The sequence below is a fragment of the Amblyraja radiata genome, chromosome 33 (assembly GCF_010909765.2).
Source record: "Amblyraja radiata isolate CabotCenter1 chromosome 33, sAmbRad1.1.pri, whole genome shotgun sequence".
Taxonomy (NCBI): Eukaryota; Metazoa; Chordata; class Chondrichthyes; order Rajiformes; family Rajidae; genus Amblyraja; species Amblyraja radiata.
Window position 1 is genome coordinate 1,762,016 of NC_045988.1, and position 25,722 is coordinate 1,787,737.

The following is a 25,722-nucleotide window of genomic DNA, read 5'->3' on the forward strand; positions in this document are numbered from 1 at the left end:
ATAAAAGTTATTTGGTAAAAATCTTCTCCTCATTTTCAGAATTTTAATTTAGTAACACAAACTGCTCCCCCGCAACGTTGATTACACTGCGAGTCGGGTCGGGTCAGGTTACTGAAATGGATGAAAAAAAGGCCCACGTTCCGCTCTGTTGCGTACTACACGTCAGCCCATTGCATTTAGCAGGAGTGGTCTATCTTGCTCCGCTATAGGATCTTTGCACACAACGGCATAAAAGTTGAAAAACATCCACCACAGCGGATTCCCCACATTCCCCACTGTGATGGAAGGCAATAAAGTCTAGAAACATAGAAACATAGACAATAGGTGCAGGAGTAGGCCATTCGGCCCTTCTAGCCTGCACCACCATTCAATATGATCATAGCTGATCATCCAACTCAGTGTCCTGTACCTGCCTTCTCTCCATACCCCCTGATCCCTTTAGCCACAAGGGCCACATCTAACTCCCTCTTAAATATAGCCAATGAACTGGCCTCAACTACCTTCTGTGGCAGAGAATTCCAGAGATTCACCACTCTATGTGTGAAAAAAGTTTTCCTCATCTCGGTCCTAAAAGATTTCCCCCTTATCCTTAAACTGTGACCCCTTGTTCTAGACTTCCCCAACATCGGGAACAATCTTCCTACATCTAGCCTGTCCAACCCCTTAAGAATTTTGTAAGTTTCTATAAGATCCCCCCTCAATCTTCTAAATTCTAGCGAGTACAAACCAAGTCTATCCAGTCTTTCTTCATATGAAAGTCCTGACATCCCAGGAATCAGTCTGGTGAACCTTCTCTGTACTCCCTCTATGGCAAGAATGTCCTTCCTCAGATTAGGAGACCAAAACTGTACGAAATACTCCAGGTGTGGTCTCACCAAGACCCTGTACAACTGCAGTAGAACCTTCCTGCTCCTATACTCAAATCCTTTTGCTATGAATGCTAACATACCATTCGCCTTCTTCACTGCCTGCCGCACCTGCATGCCTACTTTTAATGACTGGTGTACCATGGCACCCAGGTCTCGTTGCATCTACCCCTTTCCTAATCGGCCACCATTCAGATAATAATCTACTTTCCTGTTTTTGCCACCAAAGTGGATAACCTCACATTTGTCCACATTATACTGCATCTGCCATGCATTTGCCCACTCACCCAGCCTATCCAAGTCACCTTGCAGCCTTGTAGCATCCTCCTCAAAGCTAACACTGCCCCCCAGCTTCGTGTCATCCGCAAACTTGGAGATGTTGCATTCAATTCCCTCGTCCAAATCATTAATATATATCGTAAATAGCTGGGGTCACAGCACTGAGCCTTGCGGTACCCACTAGTCACTGCCTGCCATTGTGAAAAGGACCCGTTTACTCCTACTCTTTGCTTCCTGTCTGCCAGCCAGTTCTCTATCCACATCAATACTGAACCCCCAATGCCGTGTGCTTTAAGTTTGTATACTAATCTCTTATGTGGGACCTTGCCGAAAGCTTTCTGGAAGTCTCCTAATCTCCTTCCTCGTTATTCTCCCGCGATCGGGGGGCACGAACCATGCGCAGTCGGGGCGATCGGAGCTCCTGCGTCCCGAAGTCGGTCTCTAACCGGGGACCACAAGCTCCACGATGTTAAGCCCGCGGTTGGGGCTCCCAAAGTCGATCCCCAGCAAGAGGCCGCCAGCTCCTCGATGTGAGGCCGCAGTGCGGACGGGGATACGATACGGAAAATAATTGCATCTCCATCGAGGTGCAATTTCCCCTAACCACTCCCCCCCCCCCGGCCCCCTCCCCACATAACACAAGCTAAAGAACACTAAAACATACATTTAACACACACAAACAAACAGCTAACAGAGAAGGAAGGGACGAGACAGACAACATCATCTTGGCCTTACAATATGCAGTGTATACCTTAATGTCACACTGTGTATTAATGAAATAGAGACATGGCAGGATTGACAGGAAGCAGCATATTTCTGTAAAGTTTAGTTGATTAGTAAGCAGGAAACGTTTGAAAATTATTCATGGTCAAATTTTTCAAATTATTCAAGTCTTGCAAAAATAATTTCTAACAAATCAACAGCAGTTTACAGAAAATTTAGTTAATGCTTTTATCGGATATCGGACACAATGCGCAATTGTAATCATGTACAGTCTTTCTGATGACTGGTTAGCACGTAACAAAAGCATCTCACTGTAGATCGGTAAACGTGACAATAAATTAAGCTAACTTATTATAAACTAGAGAAAACAAACCATACCAAGAATGCTGCAACATTTCAGAGTAGCAACAGGGTTATTTTCTTAAACTGCATTTTTTGAAACATTCGTCATGCGCATATATTCTGGGAATCAATCCAAGTATTTTCTGCGGTGATACTCATTGCTGGATTATCACACAATCAGATATTAAAACCAGAATATGCACCTGTTTTCCAATCACGCCCCTGACATTTGGAATCAGCTGGGCGACTCTTTCTGAAATCTTTCCTGTACGTTAACTGTTTGTAGTCTGGCACTTAGCCAAGGGCGGCACAGTGGGGCAGCGGTAGAGTTGCTGCCTTACAGCACTTGCAGCGCCGGAGACCCGGGTTCCATCCCGACTACGGAGTTCGATCCTGTCTGTACGGAGTTTGAACGCTCTCCCCGTGTCCTGCGTGGGTTTTCTCTGAGATCTTCAGTTTCCTCCCACACTCCAAAGACGTGTAGGTTTGTAGGTTAATTGGCTTGGTAAATGTAAAAATTGTCTCTAGCGTGTGCGGGGATCGCTGGTCGGCGCGGACCCGGTGGGTCGAAGGGCCTGTTTCCGCGCTGTATCTCTAAACTAAGCTAAAAAGTCAAATCTAACTTCTCGTACGTTTAACAAGCTTGTGGTTTCGTCTTTGTGATATGTAAAGGGCCTGTCCAACGAGCGTGCGACTCCATGTGGCAAGCGCGACCTAACGTGGTCGCTTGAGTCGTACGGCCTCGCGGGGCCGGTCCCACTTCGATCGCCGGAACCGTATGGAGTTGTGCGGAGATGGTCCCGACATCGCACGGGGCTCCGAAAAACTGACCATGTTCAAAAATTCCGCGCGGTATCAGCCTGCCGGCCCACAGCCACTTCGACGCCGTACGCACCGCCTCGACGGGCATACGCAGCGTCTTGACGCCGTATGTCACGCGCGAACATCCCGCGGACTTCGCTTGAACTTCACGTCACCCACTCGACCTCCGCGCGGCCCCCGGTTCTGGTTTGGTCGCGCTCGTGCATGCAGGTCGCATGCTCGTGGGACAGGCCCTTAACGCTCTGATCGGTTACAGTCAACCCTTGAAGGCATAAATGACCACAGATGTTGACATTCCAAGCAAGAAAAGGAGAGGTACTGGAAGAACTCAGAGGGTCAGGCAGCATCTGCGGGGGAAGTTAATCTGAATTAAACTCCTTCTGCCATTTCTCTGCCCATTGGCCCAGTTTAATCAAAATCCTACACTAACTGCAGATAACCTAGATACTTCACTTGAACAATTAGATTCTGCTATCTCACTGATTGTAGTGTCATCCACAAACTTACTAACATGCCACCCACATCCACCTCCAAAGTCATCAATATAAATATTGACCAATGGATCCAGCACTGATCACTGTGGTACACCATGTTTCAGGCCTCCAAGATGAAAAAACACCCTCGGCCACCACTCTCTCCATCCCGCCTTCAAGCCAATGTTGTATCCAAAGTTTGGCCAACTCGCCCCAGATCCCATGTTCTCAACTCTTCATCACCATTTCCATAATATGTAGTTTCGTAGTTTGGCACGGTGGCGCAGTGGTAGAGTTGCTGCCTTACTGTGCCAGAGACCCGGGCTCAATCCTGACTACAGGTGCTGTGTGTACGGAGTTTGTACGTTCTCCCCGTGACCTGCGTGGGTTTTCTCCGAGAGCTCTGGTTTCCTCGCACGCTCCAAAGATGTGCAGGTTTGTAGGTTGATTGGCATTGGTAAATTGTCCTTGGTGTACAGGGATCGCTGGTCGGCGTGGACTCGATGGGCTGAACGGCCTGTTTCCACATTGTATCTCTAAACTAAACTAAATTCTCATGCCAAAAGTGGTAAATGTCCATTTTCCCACACCATACTCCATTTGGCACATTCTTCCCCATTCACTTCAATCGTCTCATTCTCCCTATAACCGTAACTCCTTTTTGAAACTTCATTTTGCTTTTTTCCCCAGCAAATTAGGCAACCATGGCCAAAGCAACCATTGATCTGACATTTACATAAATGGTGAAAAGTTTAGTTTAGTTTAGTTTAGAGATACAGCTCGGAAACAGGCCCTTCGGCCCACCGAGTCCGCACCGACCAGCGATCCCTGCCCACTAACACTATCCAACACACACTAGGGACAATCTACAAGTTTACCAAGACAATTAACCTACAAACCTGTGGGAGGAAACCGGAGATTCCGGAGAAAATCCACGCACGTCACGGTGAGAACGTACAAACTCCGTACAGACAGCACCCGTAGTCAGGATCGAACCTGGGTCTCTGGCGCTGTAAGGCAGCAACTCTACCGCTGCGCCAGTGATAGCCTTGGCCCTGAGCGAGTGGGGCTGAAGGGCCTGCTTACATGAGATTCTGATTCTGCAATATTCACATTCCTGTTTATCTGGAAAATACCTAATTATGCCTATTTCTCATCAGCCAGGCAAACTTTAACTGCACTGATATCATCTCCATCACCACAAACATTTAGTTCTGCAATACGGTTGACACGGGATATCATCTAATGTCTTATGTAAATCTAGGTAATATAAGCACCAGTTCTCCTCGATCACAGCACATGTTCAGTAATCGCTTCAAAGAATTCCCCAAAAGTTGGTTTCTATTTGACAAAGTGACACTGACCTTTGCTGAAATCATTGTTTCTTCCTTTGTAGAGGGGACCAAGGGTTCGGCCCCGAACCACCTGAGCCGATGGGGACCCCACTGCCGAGAGAGAGGAGCGACCCGCAAACAACACAAGACCACAAACAACACCGACCATCACATACACAGCCCCCCAAACTAGACAATCTGATACGTTTACTAAAGCCATCTACATTTACTAAAGCTATCTAGCCATTGAAGCTATCTACCTTCATTGAAACATATAAGATTGTCAAGGGCTTGGACACGCTAGAGGCAGGAAATATGTTCCCCATGTTGGGGGAGTCCAGAACCAGGGGCCACAGTTTAAGAATAAGGGGTAAGCCATTTAGAACGGAGACGAGGAAACACTTTTTCTCGCAGAGAGTTGTGAGTCTGTGGAATTCTCTGCCTCAGAGGGCGGTGGAGGCAGGTTCTCTGGATGCTTTCAAGAGAGAGCTAGATAGGGCTCTTAAAGATAGCGGAGTCAGGGGATATGGGGAGAAGGCAGGAACGGGGTACTGATTGGGGATGATCAGCCATGATCACATTGAATGGCGGTGCTGGCTCGAAGGGTCGAATGGCCTACTCCTGCACCTATTGCCTATTGTCTATCGACCCGGAATGTCATCCATTCCTTCTGTCCAGGGTTGCTGCCTGTCCCGCTGAGTTACTCCAGCATTTTGTGTCTGTCTCCATTTGGTAACACACTTTGCACCCATTGGATGTTCATCTCTTGTCCTGCGGGTCTCCTGCTCGAGTAACTATGTGCACATCAACTGGAGGAAGAGTCACGAGTCAGAAGTCCTGTGGTATAGAGTCCGGCTAAATTTAACGCTCTGATTGAGGAACTAATCTCTGTCTGGATTAACATGTAAGAACGGAAAATGACAGCAGGTTTTCCCAGAGTAATATCAGTGGGTGTGAATGAACATGAGCCTGGGTTATGGGATATGTCACATCCTGACTACAGGGGCCCAGGCCCACCTCACCCTGCCATCATAAACTCGAGAGCAAGAATTTCCCTAACATCCCCCCAAAGGGTTCTGATTCAATAAAGTATTGCTACTTATTATAGATGAATGAATAGTGGCTCATAACTAGTAAATTGTCCTAATGTGGTGACAGAGAACCACAGACAAAGGCTAAATGTAGAGACATGGAATACAGCAGTATCAACGTCCACGTTTCAGGATCATTATTAATTATGTTTTAGTGTACGCCCAACATTACAGCAGAAAATTGGATCTATTGTCAACCAACTAATGCCCCTGTCCCACTTAGGAAACCTGAACGGAAACCTCTGGAGACTTTGCGCCCCACACAAGGTTTCTGTGCGGTTCCCGGAGGTTTTTGTCAGTCTCCCTACCTGCTTCCACTACCTGCAACCTCCGGCAACCACCTGCAACCTCTGGGAACCGCACGGAAACCTTGGGTGGGGCGCAAAGTCTCCAGAGGTTTCCGTTCAGGTTTCCTAAGTGGGACAGGGGCTTTAGACTTGTGGATAATCATTTTATTCTGTTATCAAGACTTAGCTTGTTATCTAATTATGTCTTTCTGTAACCTCCATATGGTAATTCAGGCCTAGTTTATTAACCGATTTAGTCTCCCAGCCACCTCCATTCTGTAGTCAAGACCTAGTTTTACTGTTGATCACGTTTCTGTGTAATCTTGTCAATACCGATTCACGCTCAGAGAAGCATTGATCGTTGCACAACGGTGTTAATAGATGGCCCTTTACTCTGAAAACCAACTCCACGTGGCCTTTCCATTCATTCCTACACACCGGAAAAATAGTGAGAGTTATGAGTAAATCCCAGAGCCTCCTTCCCCTCTGGAGAGGAAGTGATCAGTGGAAAAAGAGGAGAACCATTGAGAGGAAGTGAAAAAGAGTGTGTGTGAGAGAGAGGCAGAGGCAGGGATACATGCAGAGGGGGTGTGCATTTACTCTGCGTGTGTGTGTGTGGGTGTGTGGGTGGGGGGGTGTGTGGGTGTGTGTGTGGGTGTGGGTGTGGGTGTGTGTGTGTGTGTGTGGGTGTGTGTGGGTGTGTTTGTGCGCATTACACAAGCCTTTGTGCATTTAGTACAGACACAAGGAACTGTGTTTGTGTGTCAGCGAATGTTCACTAAACTAAACGGTGCTGGCTCGAAGGGCCGATTGGCCTACTCCTGCACCTATTGTCTAAACTCCTGCCTCGACCCGAAACGTCACCCATTCCTTCTCTCCAGAGATGCTGCCTGTCCCGCTGAGTTACTCCAGCATTTTGTGTCTACCTTCAATTTAAACCAGCATCTGCAGTTCTTTCCTACACATTTTGTCTGCTCCACTGCTATTGAGGGAGTGCAGTGTAGGTTCACGAGATTAATTCCCGGGATGGCGGGACTGTCGTATGTTGAACTTTAGAAGGATGAGAGGAGATCTTATTGAAGCATATAAGACCATTAAGGGATTGAAAATGCTAGCGGCAGGAAACATGTTCCCAATGTTGGGGGAGTCCAGAACCAGGGGCCACAGTTTAAGAATAAGGGGTAGAGGTAAATTCTTTTCACCCGGAAAGTTGTGAATCTGTGAAATTCTCTGCCTCAGAAGGCAGTGGAGGCCGATTCTCTGAATGCTTTCAAGAGAGTTAGATAGAGCTCTTAAAGAATGGCGGTGCAGGCTCGAAGGGCCGAATGGCCTACTCCTACACCTATTGTCTATATCAGTGAAAAGTTGACACAGGCAGCATGAGTAGTCAAAGAATGAGAGCAGTAAAGTGAAAGACAGAGAGATCCTGACAGAGCAAAGCAGAGACACAGAGAGAAAGAAAGAATAATGGACCCAGTGTACTCAAGAGAAAACAGGGATAAAGAAAGACAGGGGAGGAAAGTGTTGAGGAGACCGAAAAGGAGGTTTATCAGTTGCACGGTGAAAGATGCGTTTCTGATCCAGGGTAACATTAGGGTTGATTAATCATTTGGCCTCAGGCACAACACCGAACATCACTGCCAATTCCTCATGGAACCAAGCCAAACATTCGCCCTTTCCGAGCAAGTGCAGAGTTTGAACACTTCACATGACAGTGCCACGGCTGAAAAGTTCTAGCAGAAACTTTGGAAAGATACACATCCGACAGGTGCTGAGACTAAAGGCAGCTCCACATGTTGAGTGGTGACCCAGCAATGAAACTGATTATAGGATCCACAGCAAGACAAACCCCCCAGTTAGACAATAGACAATAGGTGCAGGAGTAGGCCATTCGGCCCTTCGAGCCAGCACCGCCATTCATGGTGATCATCCACAATCAGTACCCCGCTCCTGTCTTCTCCCCATATCCCCTGACTCCGCTATCTTTAAGAGCCCTATCTAGCTCTCTTTTGAAAGCATCCAGAGAATTGGCCTCCACCGCCCTCTGAGGCACCGAATTCCAGATTCACAACTCTCTGTGTGAAAAAGTGTTTCCTCGTCTCCGTTCTAAATGGCTTACCCCTTATTCTTAAACTGTGGCCCCTGGTTCTGGACTACCCCAACATCGGGAACATGCCAAGGCTGTTCTAGCTTTCTGCTGCATTTGTATCAGTGATTTTTATCGTCCAAGATAACAAATGAAAAGTTTTTCCCAAATAAAACGAAATTGCAACGATGAAAACCAAACACGATTGTAAATAAGTTGAAATACCTTAAAGTACATAGCGACTAGTTTCTTGTCCTTCAGAGTCTTGCGAAAGTAAGACAATCTATTTCCCATGTCTGTCAGGTTGAGGAAAGCAAGCAGGCGTTTACTTATTCACACAATGCCCAATCGAGGTTTGCACTTCGAAGTCCGACAGAATCATTCAGAAGACTGCAGTCATGGAGGAGCAGTAAGTGAAGTGAGGAGCAGGCTAGTAATCCGAGCCAGGGAGGCAGAGCCGCCAGCAGTGGTTCCAGTTTCTGAACGGGTGCAAGATTGGCAATGTTCACACAGGGCTTGGACGTTCTCAGGCCAGGCTTGACTCTACACCTGTTGTTATTCAACGCCCACTCACAAGCAGAGAGAAAAATAATTTGCAGATATTCAAGTCAAGTCACTTTTATTTCTATAGCGCATTTAAAAAACAACTCTCGTTGACCAAAGTGCTTTACATTGGTGGAGGTACTAACGTTATACAACATTGGTTCATAGATTAAGTACATACATAAATACATACATGTAGCCCTCCCTCAGAGGACGTCAAGAAAGGGGGGTATGGGGGTGGGGGGGTGGGGGGGGGGTGTAGGCGGGTGGGTGGGGGGGTAGGGGGGGTAGGGGTAGGGGTGGGTAGGGGGTAGGGGGGTAAGGGGTAGGGGGCGTGTAGGGGGTAGGGCTGAGGATCAGAATCTCCTGATACTGAACTACTTTAATGATCAGATCTTTGTGCCCAAACCGTTCCAACTGTTGACGTGCCGATTGGTGGATGGACACTTGCCCAGTTACTGCAGTTCACTCCACTCCATCTCTTCTCTTCCATTTCCAAATATTATTCCACATATTTCACCCAGAAAGCAACCACATTCATCAATCACTGCGATCTCAATTAGACCTAAAGCACATTCCAGCGAGTGAACGATTTACAGTTAGCATTGTAACGAAGGGAATGTAGCAGCTCATTCATACACAACAACATCTAGCAATGACACATTGTTCACTTTCGTGGTGTAAATGGGGGGACAAATCTTTGCAAGGACGCCAGGCATATCTCTCCTGCCTTCTTCAAAATAACACGGCAGAATCTTTTATACCTACTTAAAAAAACTCTTGTGTACCAACTCTTTGGAGCGGGCGGGACTAACTTTCGAACAAGTTGTGCGTCATTGCTATATGTTGCTGTGCATGAATTAACCGCTACATTTCCTACATTACCGTAGTAACTGTAAATCTTCCACTGGTTGGAATGTGCATGCACTGTAATGTGTCTGAGACTCTGAAGAGAGACTGGAACTCTCAACTTAGATTGAAAGATGAAGGTGCTAGTAGCCAGCCAAGTTGGCCCTTTGTCTACCAATACTGCGTCAAGGAATGCAACTCCTTTCCCTCTATATAATGGGGAAAGCCATGACTAGACTATCTAATTGCAGCGCTATTTAGTGTGAGGTGGACGTACAAATGCTGATTAATTATCTCCCCTTGGAAAGCTGCCAGCCAAATGCATTCAATGGAATGATTCATTGGTCCTTCGATATCCAGCCCAGAACCATAGCTGTTGACGCCACACACTTGGAGTTAGTGACACTCCAAAAATTAATCCCGGGATCTGCAGCCAACTGCAAAGATTCTCAATTAAGCAAATTACACTGGAATCCTGCGGGATCCTAATAGGATACAAGGGGGCCATTTGGCCCATCAAATCCATGCTAGCCTAGGACTGTGCAACTTTATGCTAAAGCTCTTTATGCAACAGCATCCCTCTTCCCATCAGAACTGCCCCCTCCATCGACTCTTTTAAGTTGAGACTTAAAACTCATCTTTACTCTCAAGCCTTTCTTGATGTCCTCTGAGGGAGGGCTACATGTATGTATTTATGTATGTACTTAATGTATGAACCAATATTGTGTAACGTTAGTACCTCCACCAATGTAAAGCACTTTGGTCAACGAGAGATGTTTTTTAAATGTGCTGTAGAAATAAAAGTGACTTGACTTGACTCTTGGACAATTTTGCATTATCTAAACGCTGTGAACAAATAAGAAGCTGAAAGTGAGTGAAGGTGTGAGTTCCTGGTAGGAACTCTGGTTCACAATCCCCTTCAACAATCCACAACAGAGCAGGCATGCACCATTTTGTAAAAACGTCGGCAATCTAAACCGCAGCGATCATTCCACAAATATATCTGGGAGACCTCAGCTCAAGTATGTCGAATGACTTGCTTCCTGTCTGAATTACTGACCACAGATCTCAATCTGATATGGATATGGAACACAGCCATGGGTTTGTTTAAGAAGGAACTGCAGATGCTGGAAAAATCGAAGGTTGACAAAAAATGCTGGAGAAACTCAGCGGGTGAGGCAGCATCTATGGAGAGAAGGAATTGGCGACGTTTCGGGTTGAGACCCTTCTTCAGACTGATGTGTGTGGGGAGGGGGGGGGGCGGGAAACAGAAAGGAAGAGGCAGAGACTGTAGGACTTGTGGGGGAACTGAGATGGGGGGGGGAAGTGGGAGAAAGCAAGGGCTATCTAAAATTAGAGAAGTCAATGTTCATACCGCTGGGGTGTGAACTACAGCTTTTCCTCAATGTATCTCTCTACCAAGTTGAGAAACGGGAACCCCTTCTCTCTCTCAATCAATCAGCCAGAGATTGACATCCCAGAAACACCACTTCAAAAGCTCATATAGGAACAGAATGTGGCCATTCAGCCCATCAACGTCTGGCGGTGAGGGAATTGGAATGCCTGCCATACATGGGCTGCGGAACTGGGGGGAGGGGGGGAGGTGATGGGGAATATATCCCCCCACTTTCTGAGTTGGGGGATGGCCTGTATTATCCCCCAGTTTTTGGAGGTCGAGCAACATCAACAAATAATAGTTGTGCCCCCCCCCCACCCCCCCCCCCCCCCACACCCCCCCCACCCCCACACCCTCCCCCCGCTCCCTCACCGGGTGGTACCACAAGGCTGGTGATCAGTGATCGCTAAGCCCCCCCAATTTCACAAACATTCCACGGCCCCAGTGCAAGATAAAGTCCGATTAAAGATAGTTAGAGTGAAATACACATAACAGTTAAAAATAGTTAAATACATGTAAAAGTTCAAGGTCTCCAATGAGGCAGATGGGAGGTCGGGATCGCACTTCAGCTGAGCAGAGGAGAGTTGAGTTGGGCAGAATCTGATTTTGCAAGTTTACAAAGCACAGTATTAAAATGAAAGAAATAAGATATTTGCCCTTTTATTTACCAGCTCCTTGTATAAAGGGGGGGGGGGGGGGGGCAACTAATAGTAATCCAGGGGCCTGGCTAAACAATTTAGCATTCTCAATTCCAATTTCTCCACATTTATTTTTACATTTTATGTATTCAAATGTAATCAATTTAAATGCAGCTAATTAACAAATCTTGTGGAAATCTCTGGCCCATCCCCACCCTAGTTCTGCGACCAGTCTGACTGTCCTCCAGATTAAATTCCGCATTGTGCGCCTCATTGTCACCTTCTCCGAGCCAACAATGATCTAATCTACATTTTCCTTACCCTTGCTTATCTCTTGTCTCCCTCTCCCCTGACTCTCAGTCTGAAGAAGGGTCACAGTTTAAGGATAAGGGGGAAATCTTTTAGGACCAAGATGAGAAATAATTTTTTTTTCCACACACAGAGAGCGGTGAATCTGTGGAACTCTCTGCCACAGAAGGTAGTTGAGGCCACAGTTCATTGGCTATATTTAAGAGGGAGTTAGATGTGGCCCTTGTGGCTAAAGGGATCAGAGGGTATGGAGAGAAGGCAGGTACAGGATACTGAGTTGGATGATCAGCCATGATCATATTGAATGGCGGTGCAGGCTCGAAGGGCCGAATGGCCTACTCCTGCACCTAGTTTCTATGTTTCTATGTATCCAGAGAACACTGTGGCAATATTTCACATCCACGGTGTCATACAGTGAAAACCTTACAGCTTATTCACCAAATGCATTAGGATGGAACGTAGACCCTAGAGTCAGGCCGTTTGGCCCTGCTAATCAATGCTGCTGTTTTTGCCCTACAGAAGCCACCTCTCTCATTGTGTAGGAATGAACTGCAGATGCTGGTTTAAATCCAATGTAGACACAAAATGTTGGAGTAACTCAGCCACTCCCCTGACACGAATCTGAAGAAGGGTCTCCACCCGAAACGTCACCCATTCCCTCTCCCTAGAGATGCTGCCTGTCCCGCTGAGTAACGCCAACCTCTCCCATCGCCTCCCCCACACTGCAGGAAAGGGCCACTTACCTTAAAGCGCACTTTCTTTGTGACTTTCTTGTTGTCTCCCAGCAGCGATGCAGGCGGCTGTTCCAGGGGGCTGCTCTGAGCCGAGTCCACAGGCATCAGAGGGAGCTGAGAGTTGGAGTCCCTTAGCATCTCCTGGCCCTCTGTCTTCTCCTTCATACTGCTCCTTCAGTCCCTCACCCCTTTAGACAAACCTGGGAGCTTCTGCAGCAGTGATAGCCTGGCTGATCCTGTTGTCCGCGAGCATCTCTCCCTTCTGCTCTCTGCCTCTCCCTCTCTCTGTCTCTCTCGCACAGCAGGTAATCACTCGCTTGCTGCAGCAGTCAAGGCAGCGTGGGCTTGTCAGGGCAAAGAGACACGAGTACAAAACTCTCCGCAAGGACTGCAAAGCTCCCCCCGCTCTCCTCTCCCCACCCCTCAAGGCAAGATCATTCTCTGCTCAAATCAGCAAAGCACTTAAAATGGAAATCTTCCTCCCACATTCACGTGGCTGACGTGGAAGCAAGACAATGAGACAGACTCAGATTGCCACCTACACTCCCACTGAAAAACAAACACACAGCTGCCTGAGTGAAAGGGGGTCAACAAAGAAGCAAATGTCCATTCACTCGGCAAGGGCCGCTCAGGAACGCAGTTTGCATTTGTCTGCGACCTGCCAACTTGCTGTTAGCCTCCCACTACTGTCTCTCATCAACGCTGCCTATTGCTCTGTCCACCTACACTGAGATCCAAGCTGCCAACATGCACACTAACTCGTGCACAGCAAGTGCCAGTACAATAAGAATAAGGAGTAAGCCATTTAGAACGGAGACGAGGAAACACTTTTTCTCACAGAGAGTGGTGAGTCTGTGGAATTCTCTGCCTCAGAGGGCGGTGGAGGCAGGTTCTCTGGATGCTTTCAAGAGAGAGCTAGACACACGGCTCTTAAAAATAGCGGAGTCAGGGGATATGGGGAACGGGGTACTGATTGGGGATGATCAGCCATGATCACATTGAATGGCGGTGCTGGCTCGAAGGGCCGAATGGCCTCCTCCTGCACCTATTGTCTGTTGTCTATTGATGCGATACCATACAATACAATGTGATAGAACTATATTTATCACAGGAGGGAAATTGGTCTACTAGCAGTCATAAAACACAAGACACATGAAGCATGAAACTAAAGTAATGTGGAAAGTCTAGAAATGGGGATGGGCAAAGATTGGGGAGGGGAGTCAGTCTACCCCATGACAGAAGGGGGAGGAGTTGTACAGTTTGATAGCCACAGGGGAAAAGGATCTCCTCTGGTGTTCTGTGCTGCATCTTGGTGGAACCAGTCTATTGCTGAAGGTGCTCCTCAGGTTGACCAGTGAGTCGTGGAGGAGGTGAGCTGTATTGTACAAGATGCCCTGCAGTTTGAGGAGCATCCTCCCCTCTAAGACTACCTCCAGTGAATCCAACTCCAACTCCACCCCCAGGATGGAGACAGCCTTCCTGATGAGCTGGCTGGTTCTGTTGGCGTCCGCAGCCTTCGCTCTGCTTAGCAGTGGTGACAAAAGGAGGACAAGATCGCTGAGGAAATCATTGGGATTTCTGTGCAGGAAGCAACTGCTGATGCTGGTTTAAACTAAAGATGGACACAAAATGCTGGAGTAACTCAACGGGACAGGCAGCATCTCTGGAGAGAAGGAATGGGTGACATAGAAACATAGAAAATAGGTGCAGGAGTAGGCCATTCGGCCCTTTGAGCCTGCACCGCCATTCAATATGATCATGGCTGATCATCCAACTCAGTATCCTGTACCTAAAGTTTGGGGTCGAGACCCTTCAAGGGTCTTGACTCGAAACGTCACCCATTCCTTCTCTCCAGAGCTGTTGCCTGTCCCGCTGAGTTACTCCAGCTTTTTGTGTCTATTTTGGAATTTCTGTGTTCCACAGACATTTGGCAAAACTATTTGTTCCAGACAAAGTCTTTATCCAGGAACAAAGGCCTTGGGAATTATCTCTCCACTACTGGTTGTGTCTAGTGCGATGTCCATGTCCTTATCCCCTGATGTCTTGTGGAGTAAGTTTTATTAAAGCAAATCTAGCAATAAATAAATGGCAGGCACCAATGTTGCCTCAATTCTGTGAGAGCTGCCATTCTAAACAGGAAGGTAGATGCTGGAGAAACTCAGCGGGTGCAGCAGGATCTATGGAGCGAGGGAAATAGGCAACATTTCGAGTCTGCGGTGGAGGCTGGTTCACTGGATACTTTCAAGAGAGAGCTAGATAGGGCTCTTAAAAATAGCAGAGTCAGGGTATATGGGGAGAAGGCAGGAACGTGGTACTGATTGTGGATGATCAGCCAAGATCATATTGAATGGCAGTGCTGGCCCGAAGGGCTGAATGGCCTCCTCCTGCACCTATTGTCTCTTGTCCTTGCTCAAATTAGGAGACCAAAAGTAAACACAATACTCCAGGTGTGGTCTCACCAGGGCCCTGTACAACAGCAGTAGGACCTCCTTGCTCCTAAACTCAAATCCGCTCGCTAAGAACTTAGCCTTTGCATCCTTCAGATGATATACAATATGGAGAGAGGATATTCTTCACAGAAACTGCTAAGGCAGAGGTTCAGGGCATGAATATTGTGCTTCCGTTACATAATACCATTACTGCCCATTCATTCAGCTGTGTTTCCACAGCAGCTGTCAACACTTCACACTGGGCAGGATGGAGCAGTGGCAATATAATCGGGGCACATGCTTCTACCCCCAGCTCGGTTCCTGACGGGGGGCCACTTCAACCTTTGGTCTGTCACTACATTCCCCGCTATCAGTTTAGTTTTAGTTCATTTAGTTTAGTTTATTGTCACATATAACGAGGTGCAGTGAAAAGCGTTTGTTGCGTGCTAACCAGTCAGCGGAAAGACAATACATGATTACAATGGAGCCATTGACAGTGTACAGCTATGAAGATCATCCATCAGAGACTGAAGTTAGACATAAAATGCTGGAGTAACTCAGCGGGACAGGCAGCATCTCTGGAGAGAAGGAATGGGTGACCTTTTGGGTCGAGACCCTTCTTCAGACCCAAAACGTCACCCATTCCTTCTCTCTCTCTCTCGAGTTGCTGCCTGTCCCGCTGAGTTACTCCGGCACTTTGTGGTCTATCTTCGGTTTTAAACCAACATCTGCAGTTCCTTCCCACACAATCAGAGACTGGATTCAGGGCGGAGAGAGGGGCCTTGAAAAGACTCTGGTTCCCCATCGCCCCCCTTCTGCCTAAAGCTACAGTAACACAGCTGACTATTGGTAACTCACCCTCAGACTAGTTCCTCCTGTGGCACGTTTCAAATTCACTGCTGGGGTTTAAACTTTCAGCTCGTTACAGGACTGAGAAAGGATGAGCAATTAACAGGGCAGAGAGGGTTTAGTTTGAAGAACTCTGAAAAATGGTCTCGACCTGAAACGCCACCCAATCCTTCTCTCCAGAGATGCTGCCTGTCTCGCTGAGTTACTCCAGCTTTTTGTGTCTATCAAGGGTTTAGTTTAGTTTATTGCCACGTGTACCGAGGTACAGTGAAAAGCTTTTGTTGCGTGCTAACCAGTCAGCGGAAAGACAATACATGATTACAATTGAGCCATTTACAGTGTATAGATACATAATAAGGGAATAATGTTTAGTGCAAGGTAAAGTCAGAAGAAATGTTGCTGTAGGAGCAGAGATTTAAGAGTGTGGAGCGATTGTAATATGAGTTTGTAGATCTGGTATTTTGATCTGGTATTTTGTTGGTTCACATGTTTGATCAATGGTGTTTTATCATTAATGCCTTATTATTATTAATGTTTAGTGTTTTCTGAGTCATTCGTAACTGTCACTGTAAGTCATGTTGTTACTTGTGGGCAGAGCACCAAGGCAAATTCCTTGTATGTGAATACTTGGCTAATATACTTACTTACTTACTTAGATCTGCTTCTGTGGCTAGCACACAAATAGTCGCACAAGGAAAATAAGTCAAAGAGTTAAGGGAATGGACTTGAGGAATTGTAGACATAAGGAACTGCAGATGCTGGTTGACAAAAAAAGACACAGGGTGCTGGAGTAACTCAACGGATCAGGCAGGATCTCTGGAGGACATGGATAGGTGATTTTTCAGGTCGAACTTTTCTTCATTCTGACACAAAATGTTACCCATTCATCTCCACGTCCTCCAGAGATGCTGCCTGACCCGCTGAGTCACTCCAGCACTTTGTAGTCTAGACCTGAGGGATTGGTTGGCCACTCCTGCTACTCTTTCCTGCCACGAAGGATCTCAGTGGGGCCAGGTAAACATCTGCCGAGGGAAATGGACAGGCAATGTTTGGGATTTTTCTGGTCGTATCTCTCCAGCCTCTACCTTTCATTGACCCTGGTTTTCCCCCCGCTGTGTGTACACCTTCCTCTCACTCCCCCCCACCCCCCCCCCCCCCATCTCCCTGTTCCTTTCCCCTCCTCCTTCCACTCAGCTCCCACCCACCGTACTCCGAGATCCCCCTCCCCATCCTTTCATCCCCGCACTATTTCTCTCTCTGGACTTACACCACTCCGCCACTTCCTTCCTTACCTGATTCCACATTTCATATCCATCTCACTTCTAGCCTTTATGTCTGTCTCCTCTCATCAATCAGCTACCACCCCTCCCCCCCCCCTCACCTTCATTCACCCATCATAGAAACATAGAAACATAGAAAATAGGTGCAGGAGTAGGCCATTCGGCCCTTCGAGCCTGCACCGTCATTCAATATGATCATGGCTGATCATCCAACTCAGTATCCTGTACTTGCCTTCTCTCCATACCCCCTGATACCTTTAGCCACAAGGGCCACATCTAACTCCCTCTTAAATATAGCCAATGAACTGGCCTCAACTACCTTCTGTGGCAGAGAATTCCACAGATTCACCACTCTCTGTGCGAAAAATGTTTTTCTCATCTCGGTCCTAAAATATTTCCCCTTTATCCTTAAACTGTGACCCCTTGTTCTGGACTTCCCCAACATCGGGAACAATCTTCCTGCATCTAGCCTGTAATTTTGTAAGTTTCTATTAGATCCCCCCTCAATCTTCTAAATTCTAGCGAGTACAAGCCGAGTCTATCCAGTCTCACTTGCTAGTTTGTGCTCCGCCCCTTCACTTCACCTCTTTCCTCTCTCCCCCCCTCACCCCCCTGTACTGCATTCATCTGATGAAGGGTCCCGACCCAAAACATCGTTTGGCCATTGACCCCACATATGCTGCCTGGCCCGCTGAGTAATTCCAATACCTTGTTTGCTCAAGCATCCAGCAAGATTGCTCTGCCCTGGGTCTCCACCCACAATGTAAGTTTTCATTACTTAGGCAGTGGTGCAGAAATGCAGAACTGTACACATCATATTAATCAGTAGAGACGGAAGTAATAAACTTAGCAGTGGTTTTAATAAACCGAAATGAATGCACAAAATTGAGATGAATGGGCTTTAATGTTGAGTTCATCCACTTTAGACCCAAGATTGATTAAATAGAGTAGTTTCTAATGGTAATAAGTTAAATGCAGTCTTGGTCTCGAGAGATTGCGAGCTCATGTTGCCAAAGGCTGACATGGGTAAGATATTGTTGGATGGATATTTTGGCTTTGGAGAGAGCACAGACTTGAGCCTGAACTCCATGGAATAGATAGATAGATATAGATAGATATAATTTAATTGCCACACAACCAAGGTCGGTGGAATTTGAGTTGCCAGCAGCGGTACAGTAATAAAGAACACAACCACAATAAAAAATTTACACAAACACCCACCACAGCATTCATCACTGTGGTGGAAGGCACAGAGCTTGGCCAGTCCTCCTCCATTTTGGATGAAGAGAGGTTGCAGAATGAGAGGTTGTGGTTGCTGGAAGTCAGAAGGTGAAGGAGTGATCTAATTGAATGTTATGAAGAGCAACTGATGGCATTGATAGATTTTTTTCAGCGATGACATCTCGTAATGTGTGCCGCATACTTTTGGAATTTTGGAGACTCAGTTGATGGTTTAATTTTCTGTTTGTAGCCGAGCCCTTTGGGCAATTGTCAAAGACAGTAACTGTCACGGATGGGTGACGTAACCAAGCTTGGAAGTGGCCAGAATCATGAAGGCCTGAGGACTGGGGAACTTGGGGCAGTCAATGGAAGTGTCTCCAGGGGCATCAGTATCACAGTCAAGGAGGTGCTGAAGATCCCAACGCTTATGAAGGTCGACAAATCTCCCAGGCTGGACCAGATATATTGGAGGACACCATGGAAGGCTGGAGAAGAAACTGCAGGTGCCCTGGCCAAGATTCATGAGGTACAATTAAATACAGGTGAGGTGCCAGGAAACGTTAAGGGCGTTTCCCACTTGGGCGTCATTTACGTGTCGTTTACGCATGTGATGCGCGCATGGTGCGTGGTGACACAGGCAGTGTTGAAGGTCACAACGCGGATGAAGATTGACAAACCTCCCGGGCCAAACCAAATATATTCACCTCAAACCCTTCAGTCCAATAACCTCCACCCTCAGAGAGACACAAAGTGCTGGAGTAACTCAACAGGTCGGGCAGCATCCCTGGAGAAAAATGATCGTCCCATGCTTTTTCTCCAGAGATGCTGCCTGACCCGCTAAGTTAATTCTGCATTTTGTGTCTACCTTCGGTGTAAACCAGCATCTGCAGTTCCTTTCTGTGGAATTCTCTGCCTCAGAGGGCGGTGGAGGCAGGTTCTCTGGATGCTTTCAAGAGAGAGCTAGATAGGGCTCTTAAAGATAGCGGGGTCAGGGGAGAAGGCAGGAACGGGGTACTGATTGGGGATGATCAGCCATGATCACATTGAATGGTGGTGCTGGCTCCAAGGGCCGAATGGCCTACTCCTGCACCTATTGTGTTTTGTCTATTGTCTATTTCCACACAACCTCACCCTCAATGTTCTATCCTCAAGTGAAGACATGGAGTCAGCGTGTTAATCCTTCTATCTACACTGAGAGCGCACGCCTCTCTGAGACCAATATCCTGGATGACATTTCTCTCTTAGTCCATAACACCAGAAATAAGTTTATCCCCTAGTTATCACATTGAGCTGTCTAGACATTGTCATTAAGTCCGAGGCTAGCTACACATATGTGCGGGTTGTGGCCATTCTAATGAATATGTCAAAGCATGGCCACCAGTAACCAGATACTTAGTGCTGAACTTAATGAGCAAGTGCTGGCTTGATTTAACAAAACAAAACAGGAATCATATCAAATAACAAATAAACGTTACTGTTAAACAGTTACATGCAGACTGTACAATATAAATATAAGCTAACTATTTTAGTTTTTTAAAATTACTACAAAGTTCTTTCCTAATATAGAGGCAGATGGTATTTACCGAGCGAGAGACATGGTGACCAACTAAGGGCAAATTTGAGAGAACAAAATTAGCAGCATTATCTATCACCCCTTTCCTCTCATTCCCCGCTGTTATCAGACTACTAAGCAGTCCCAGAAGCTAGGATGTAGTCCCGATCTTCCAAGCCACTTCATTGTGGGCCTTGGACTTTTTTAACCTGCACTTTCTCTGTAGCTATAAGGCTGTAATACTATATTCTGCAGTCTGGCATTTTTCCTGCACTGGAGTATGGCTCAATTGTGCTCATATACATCAGGATTTGACAGGATAGCAAACAAAGATTTTCACTATATAAGTCCATAAGTGATAGGAGCAGAATTAGGCCATTCAGCCCATCAAGTCTACTCCACCATTCAATCATGGCTGATCTATTTCTCCCTCTCAACCCCATTCTCCTGCCTTCTCCCCATAACCTCTGACACCTGTACTAATCAAGAATTATTAATCTAGATTCTATCTATCTCTGCCTTAAAAACATCCACAGCCTTCTGTGGCAATGTGTTCCACAGATTCACCACCATATCTCGATACATGTGACAATGGTAAACCAATTCCAATCCCAAATGATTTTACCAACATCTCGGTGAGAAAGTCTGCTGAAAATTGAGATGATTGGTTCAGGAAGTTGCGATTTTCTTGTGAGGGAGATGGGCAGTCAAGCATCTGTCTTCCACACCTGAGGCTGCTGTGGGTCTACATGTTAACATTCTTCAACACTTGGGGATCAGGGTGAAACAGTGAAGAGTGCAGGACACCTGGTTACAGCTTGACAGTACTATCTTTATAGTTCATAGTTTAGTAGGTGAGGACTTTAGTTTAGTTTATACAGAGCAGAAACAGGACCTTTGGCCCACCGAGTCTGCACTGACTAGCGATCCCCGCACGCTAACACTACCCTACACACACTAGGGACAGTTTTACATTTATACCAAAGGCAATTAACCTGCAAGCCTGGAGTGTGGGAGGAAACCGAAGATCTCGGAGAAACCCCACGCAGGTCACAGGAAGAACGTACAAACTCCATACAAACAAGCACCCATAGTCAGGATCGAACCTGGGTCTCTGGAACTGAAAGGCAGCAACTCTACCACTGCGCCACCGTGCCGCCCGTATAGACTTATATAAATAGATAGGGAAAGGCTGGGGAGAGTTTAGTGGGACAGGAGAAGGGGTTTATGGGGTCCCACCAACTATGTGGTGAAGGCACCCATCAGATACCAGCAGCCTGCTGGATTTCCAGCTGGGATTCCAAGTCACAGGACCGTTCTCTGCTCACTGGGAACTGGCTTTGAACTGGACTCCTTTAACATATTACTATGTTTCCTTACAATACAGGGAAACCACTTGTTTGAGTCTGAAGAAGGATCCCGACCCAAAACGTCGCCCATTCCTTCTCTCCAGAGATGCTGCCTGTCCCACTGAGTTACTCCATCATTTTGTATCTGTCTTCGGTTTAAACCAGCATCTGCAGTTCCTTCCTGCTCCTGTTTAGTTCAGTTTAGTTTATTGTCACGTGTTCTGAGGTACAGTGAAAAGCTTTCGTTGCGTGCTAACCACTCAGCAGAAAGACAATACATGATTAAAGATCAAGATGCAAGAACATAAACTGGAATGTTCCCATCAGTCTCCATTTATTTCCCCATTTATTTCTTTGTAACCTGTTCTCCTTCCTACAGGTGATATCAGAATATTTAAAAACCAAAACACAGGCTCATTTATTTTGTCTTAAAACTACAAATAACTGCCCAGATCGATGGATGTCATGATCTTCTCAACACTGGTCAAGAATGCTCATCAGCGTCTCTTCTTCCTGAGGAGACTGAAGAGGGTCCATCTGTCTCTTCAGTTTCTGGTGGACTTCTACCGCTGGGCCATCGACAGCATCCTTACTAACTGTATCACAGTATGGTAAGGCAACGTCCAGCGGCGTACCAGCGGCGGCGACCTGAATCCGGGGCTCGGCCGCGGGCCAGTGGACGACATCGTCGGGGGCTCGCAGGTCACAGGCTGGTGACCTGTTTTTTCCGGAGCTCCCGCGGCAATAGCTGGGTCCGCTGGACTGGAGGGCGGCAGCTTCGACCACCGCGGGCCGCGGAGCCTGAACCGGCCCGTTTGCGGAGCTCGGTCGAGCCGCGGGCGGGACTGACTTCCATCGCCCGGTGGGGTATTGCCTCAGTGCGGAGGGAGAATGATGAGGGAAGGGCCGTAACTTTAAGACTTTTGCCTCCATCACAGTGAGGAGGTGCCTGGTGAACTCACTGTGCTGGATGTTAATTTGTGTTTATTGTGAGTTTTGTTATTTATTATTATGTGTATGGCTGCAGGCAACGAAATTTCGTTCAGACTGAAAGGTCTGAATGACAAATAAAGGAATCTAATCTAATCTAATCTAATCGAAACTGCTCTGTCTCCGACAGGAAAGCACTACAGAGGGTGGTGAAAATTGCCCAACGCATCACCGGTTCCTCACTCCCCTCCATTGAGTCTGTCCAAAGCAAGCGTTGTCTGCGAAGGGGCGTGGCATCGTCAAGGACTGCTCTCACCACAACCATACACTGTTTACCCTCCTCCCATCTGGGAGGTGCTACAGGCCTCTCCGTTGCTCTCCTCCCCTGAAAGTTGCACTGCTGCTACTGTATATACATATATATATTTAACTGTTCCATTATTCTGTGTTCGCACTTCTGGGTGAGATGCTAACCTCATTTTGTTGTCTCTGTACTTCTACACTGGACAATGACAATAAAGTTTGAATCTGAATCGGAATCTGTATCTAAAATCTGCATTTACAAGAGTCACTTTGACGATTTAGTGTCCAAACGAACAGCACCTTTGCTCACCAGCTTTTTTTAATTTCAAGAATAACCTTCACTCTGTCTTCCTACCTGGCATTGCCTGCACCACGAGCAGGAAGGAACTGCAGATGCTGGTTTACACCGAAGATAGGCGCAAAGTGCTGGAGTAACTCAGCAGGTCAAGTCCTGGAAAGGATACAAGTCCCATCTAGAAAAAGGACAAAGATTGTCTGGGTCAGGTGAACTCCCCCAGTTCAGACTTCCCACAAACTTCAAACAAGCGAGCAAAACAAAATGAATGAAGGCATCTTTATGACAATATTTTTCAAAACCTTGAGAAGCAGAACTGTGGATTCAACTCTGTTCCCACCATGCCTTTCCTTTTAACAAAACAAATCTTAGAGCAGCTTCCCAGCAAGGCTGAAGGGGGTTTTCTGTGAGAATAGTTTCCATTTCTTTAAAAATATATATATAACGTTTTCCACTGGTTTTTGAGGTGGCTTCCGATGGAGTGGCCCCAATGCCCCAAATCTCCCGATCTGAGGGGGAAGGTGAGAGAAGGCAGCCTTTGTTCAGAGTTGTGAGCCTTGCCTTCAGCCAGCCACCTCCCTCCCCCTCCATTCTCCTTTATAGGGGTTACCCAGGATGACCGCTATACTCTCTCAAAAATGCAACCACACTTTCATCCAGAATGCTACCATATCCCATGGGGAGTTTCAGTGGCTTCAAGTCTCTTTAATAAATTATTCCTAAAACTGCAATCTATCGCACAGCTAATTCAGTGACTTCCTTTAATTCTGCATTCTTTTACAGAGAAGTTACTCTTGATTTAATTCATGTTTCCAGCCTAGAGATTTACACTAGAGTCGTCAACAGGCCCTTCAATTCAGCTCAACCATGCTGACCAGGTTTTGTAAATGAGCAACCCATTTGTCTGTGTTTGGCTCAGACCCCCCCAAACCTTTCCTGTCGATGTACCCATCTAAATGCCCTTTAAACAGCACTATTTACCAGCTTCTGGCAGTTCATTTCTATACACAATGCTCTGTTTAAATAAATTGTCATTCAGGTCTCTTTTAAATCTTTCCTTTCTCACCTTAAACCTCTTCCCTCTAGTCCCAGGGGAAAAGTCTGTGAGCATTCACCTTATCTAAGTTTTCTGCAATTTTGTGCACCTCTCTGTTCGGCCTCACTGTTCCCCAATTATTTCTTCTGAGAACATGAGCATAGTTCCAAATTCCCAAAGTCTGGCCATTCACATCTTTCTGTGTCTGAAATGAAGATCTTTGAACGAATGCAAGCAACAAGTGGTGTATCAGTAATTAGTGTATGTCTGAAGAAAGGTTTCGGCCCGAAACATTGCCTATTTCCTTCGCTCCATAGATGCTGCTGCACCCGCTGAGTTTCTCCAACATTTTTGTGTACCATTAGTGTATGCCTGTTAGCTCCAGTAACCAGTTCTCCCAGTCACTGTGTGGGTTCCATGAATCAGTTACAACAACCCGAAACGTCACCCATTCCTTCTCTCTAGAGATGCTGCCTGTCCCGCTGAGTTACTCCAGCACTTTGTACCTGTCCACGTTCTCTAGAGATGCTGCCTGACCTGCTGAGTTACTCCAGCACGTTGTGTCTATCTTCAGTGTAAACCAGCATCTGCAGTTCCTTCCTACACATTATAACCTACTCATCTTACATCTTACCGAAGAAGGGTCTTGACCTGAAACGTCACCCATTCCTTCTCTCCAGAGACGCTGCCTGTCCCGCTGAGTTACTCCAGCTTTTAGTGTCCACCTTCATAATTCTTGGAATTAAGCTTTTTGCCGTTTGCTATTCTGATTTCAGAAGATATGGTAGCATTGATAGGTTCAGTGGCCTCTGTAAATGTCATTTGGTGTGTAACTGAATGATGGGGGGGGGGGGGGGGGGGGGTGGAAACGTTAAAATATAAAACAAATGAGAATGCAGGGAGAATAAAATGGGGTTTTATTAAATGTTTCCAAGCCAAGAAGTGGATTGATTTTTTCAATTTCCCACCATAGATGCTGCCTGATCTACTGAGATCCCTGACATTTTGTTATAAGCTCAGGAATAAAATGTCAGGGTAGGATGAGATTGAAGAGTCAGTGTGGACTTGTTGCATTTCCCTGAGGTGACAGTGATCTTTGTTGCAACCTTTGACCATTTGGACAGAGCCACGCAATTATTCCCCACGTTAATTAGACCACTTCCCCAATTTTGTGCAAAACTTATGAATGGGTTTCGAAAGGTTTCAAAGGTCTTTTATTGTCACATGCACCAATTAAGGTTCAGTGAAATTTGAATGACCATACAGACGAGAAAAAAAGCAACAGGACACACAGCTAAATAAACATCCACCACAGTGGATTCCCCACATTACTCACTGTGATGGAAGGCAAAAAAGTCCAATCTTCGCCATCTTTATTATCCTGCGGTCAGGGCGGTCGAAGCTCCTGTGGCTTGGAGTTCCTGAAGTCGGTCTCTGACCAGAGATCGCGGGCTCCATGATATTATCTCTGAAGATCTCTCCTGGTCCCAGAACACTGATGCAATTATAAAGAAAGCTTATCAGCGCCTCTACTTCCTGAGAAGGTTACGGAGAGTCGGTTTGTCAAGGAGGGCTCTCTCGAACTTCTACAGGTGCACAGTAGAGAGCATGCTGACCGGTTGCATCGTGGCTTGGTTCGGCAACTTGAGCGCCCTGGAGCGGAAAAGGCTACAGAAAGTTGTAAACACTGCCCAGTCCATCACCGG

General features: G+C 46.6%; 1 protein-coding gene across 19 annotated transcripts in view; it reads right to left on the minus strand.

The window, feature by feature from the left end:
* phldb1 (pleckstrin homology like domain family B member 1) overlaps nucleotides 1-13,000 on the minus strand; it is a 229,072-nt gene extending 216,072 nt beyond the window's left edge. For 5 of the 19 annotated variants that reach the window (XM_033049599.1, XM_033049590.1, XM_033049604.1 and 2 more), the window contains exon 1: nucleotides 12,782-12,998. In XM_033049599.1, coding sequence (XP_032905490.1) covers nucleotides 12,782-12,937 — 156 coding nt within the window. In that variant the 5' untranslated portion in view covers nucleotides 12,938-12,998. Of the gene's footprint in view, nucleotides 1-12,781 lie in introns of all 19 variants that reach the window. The other 14 variants (XM_033049612.1, XM_033049605.1, XM_033049600.1 and 11 more) reach the window with 11 other exon arrangements.
* Nucleotides 13,001-25,722: the final 12,722 nt, after the last annotated feature.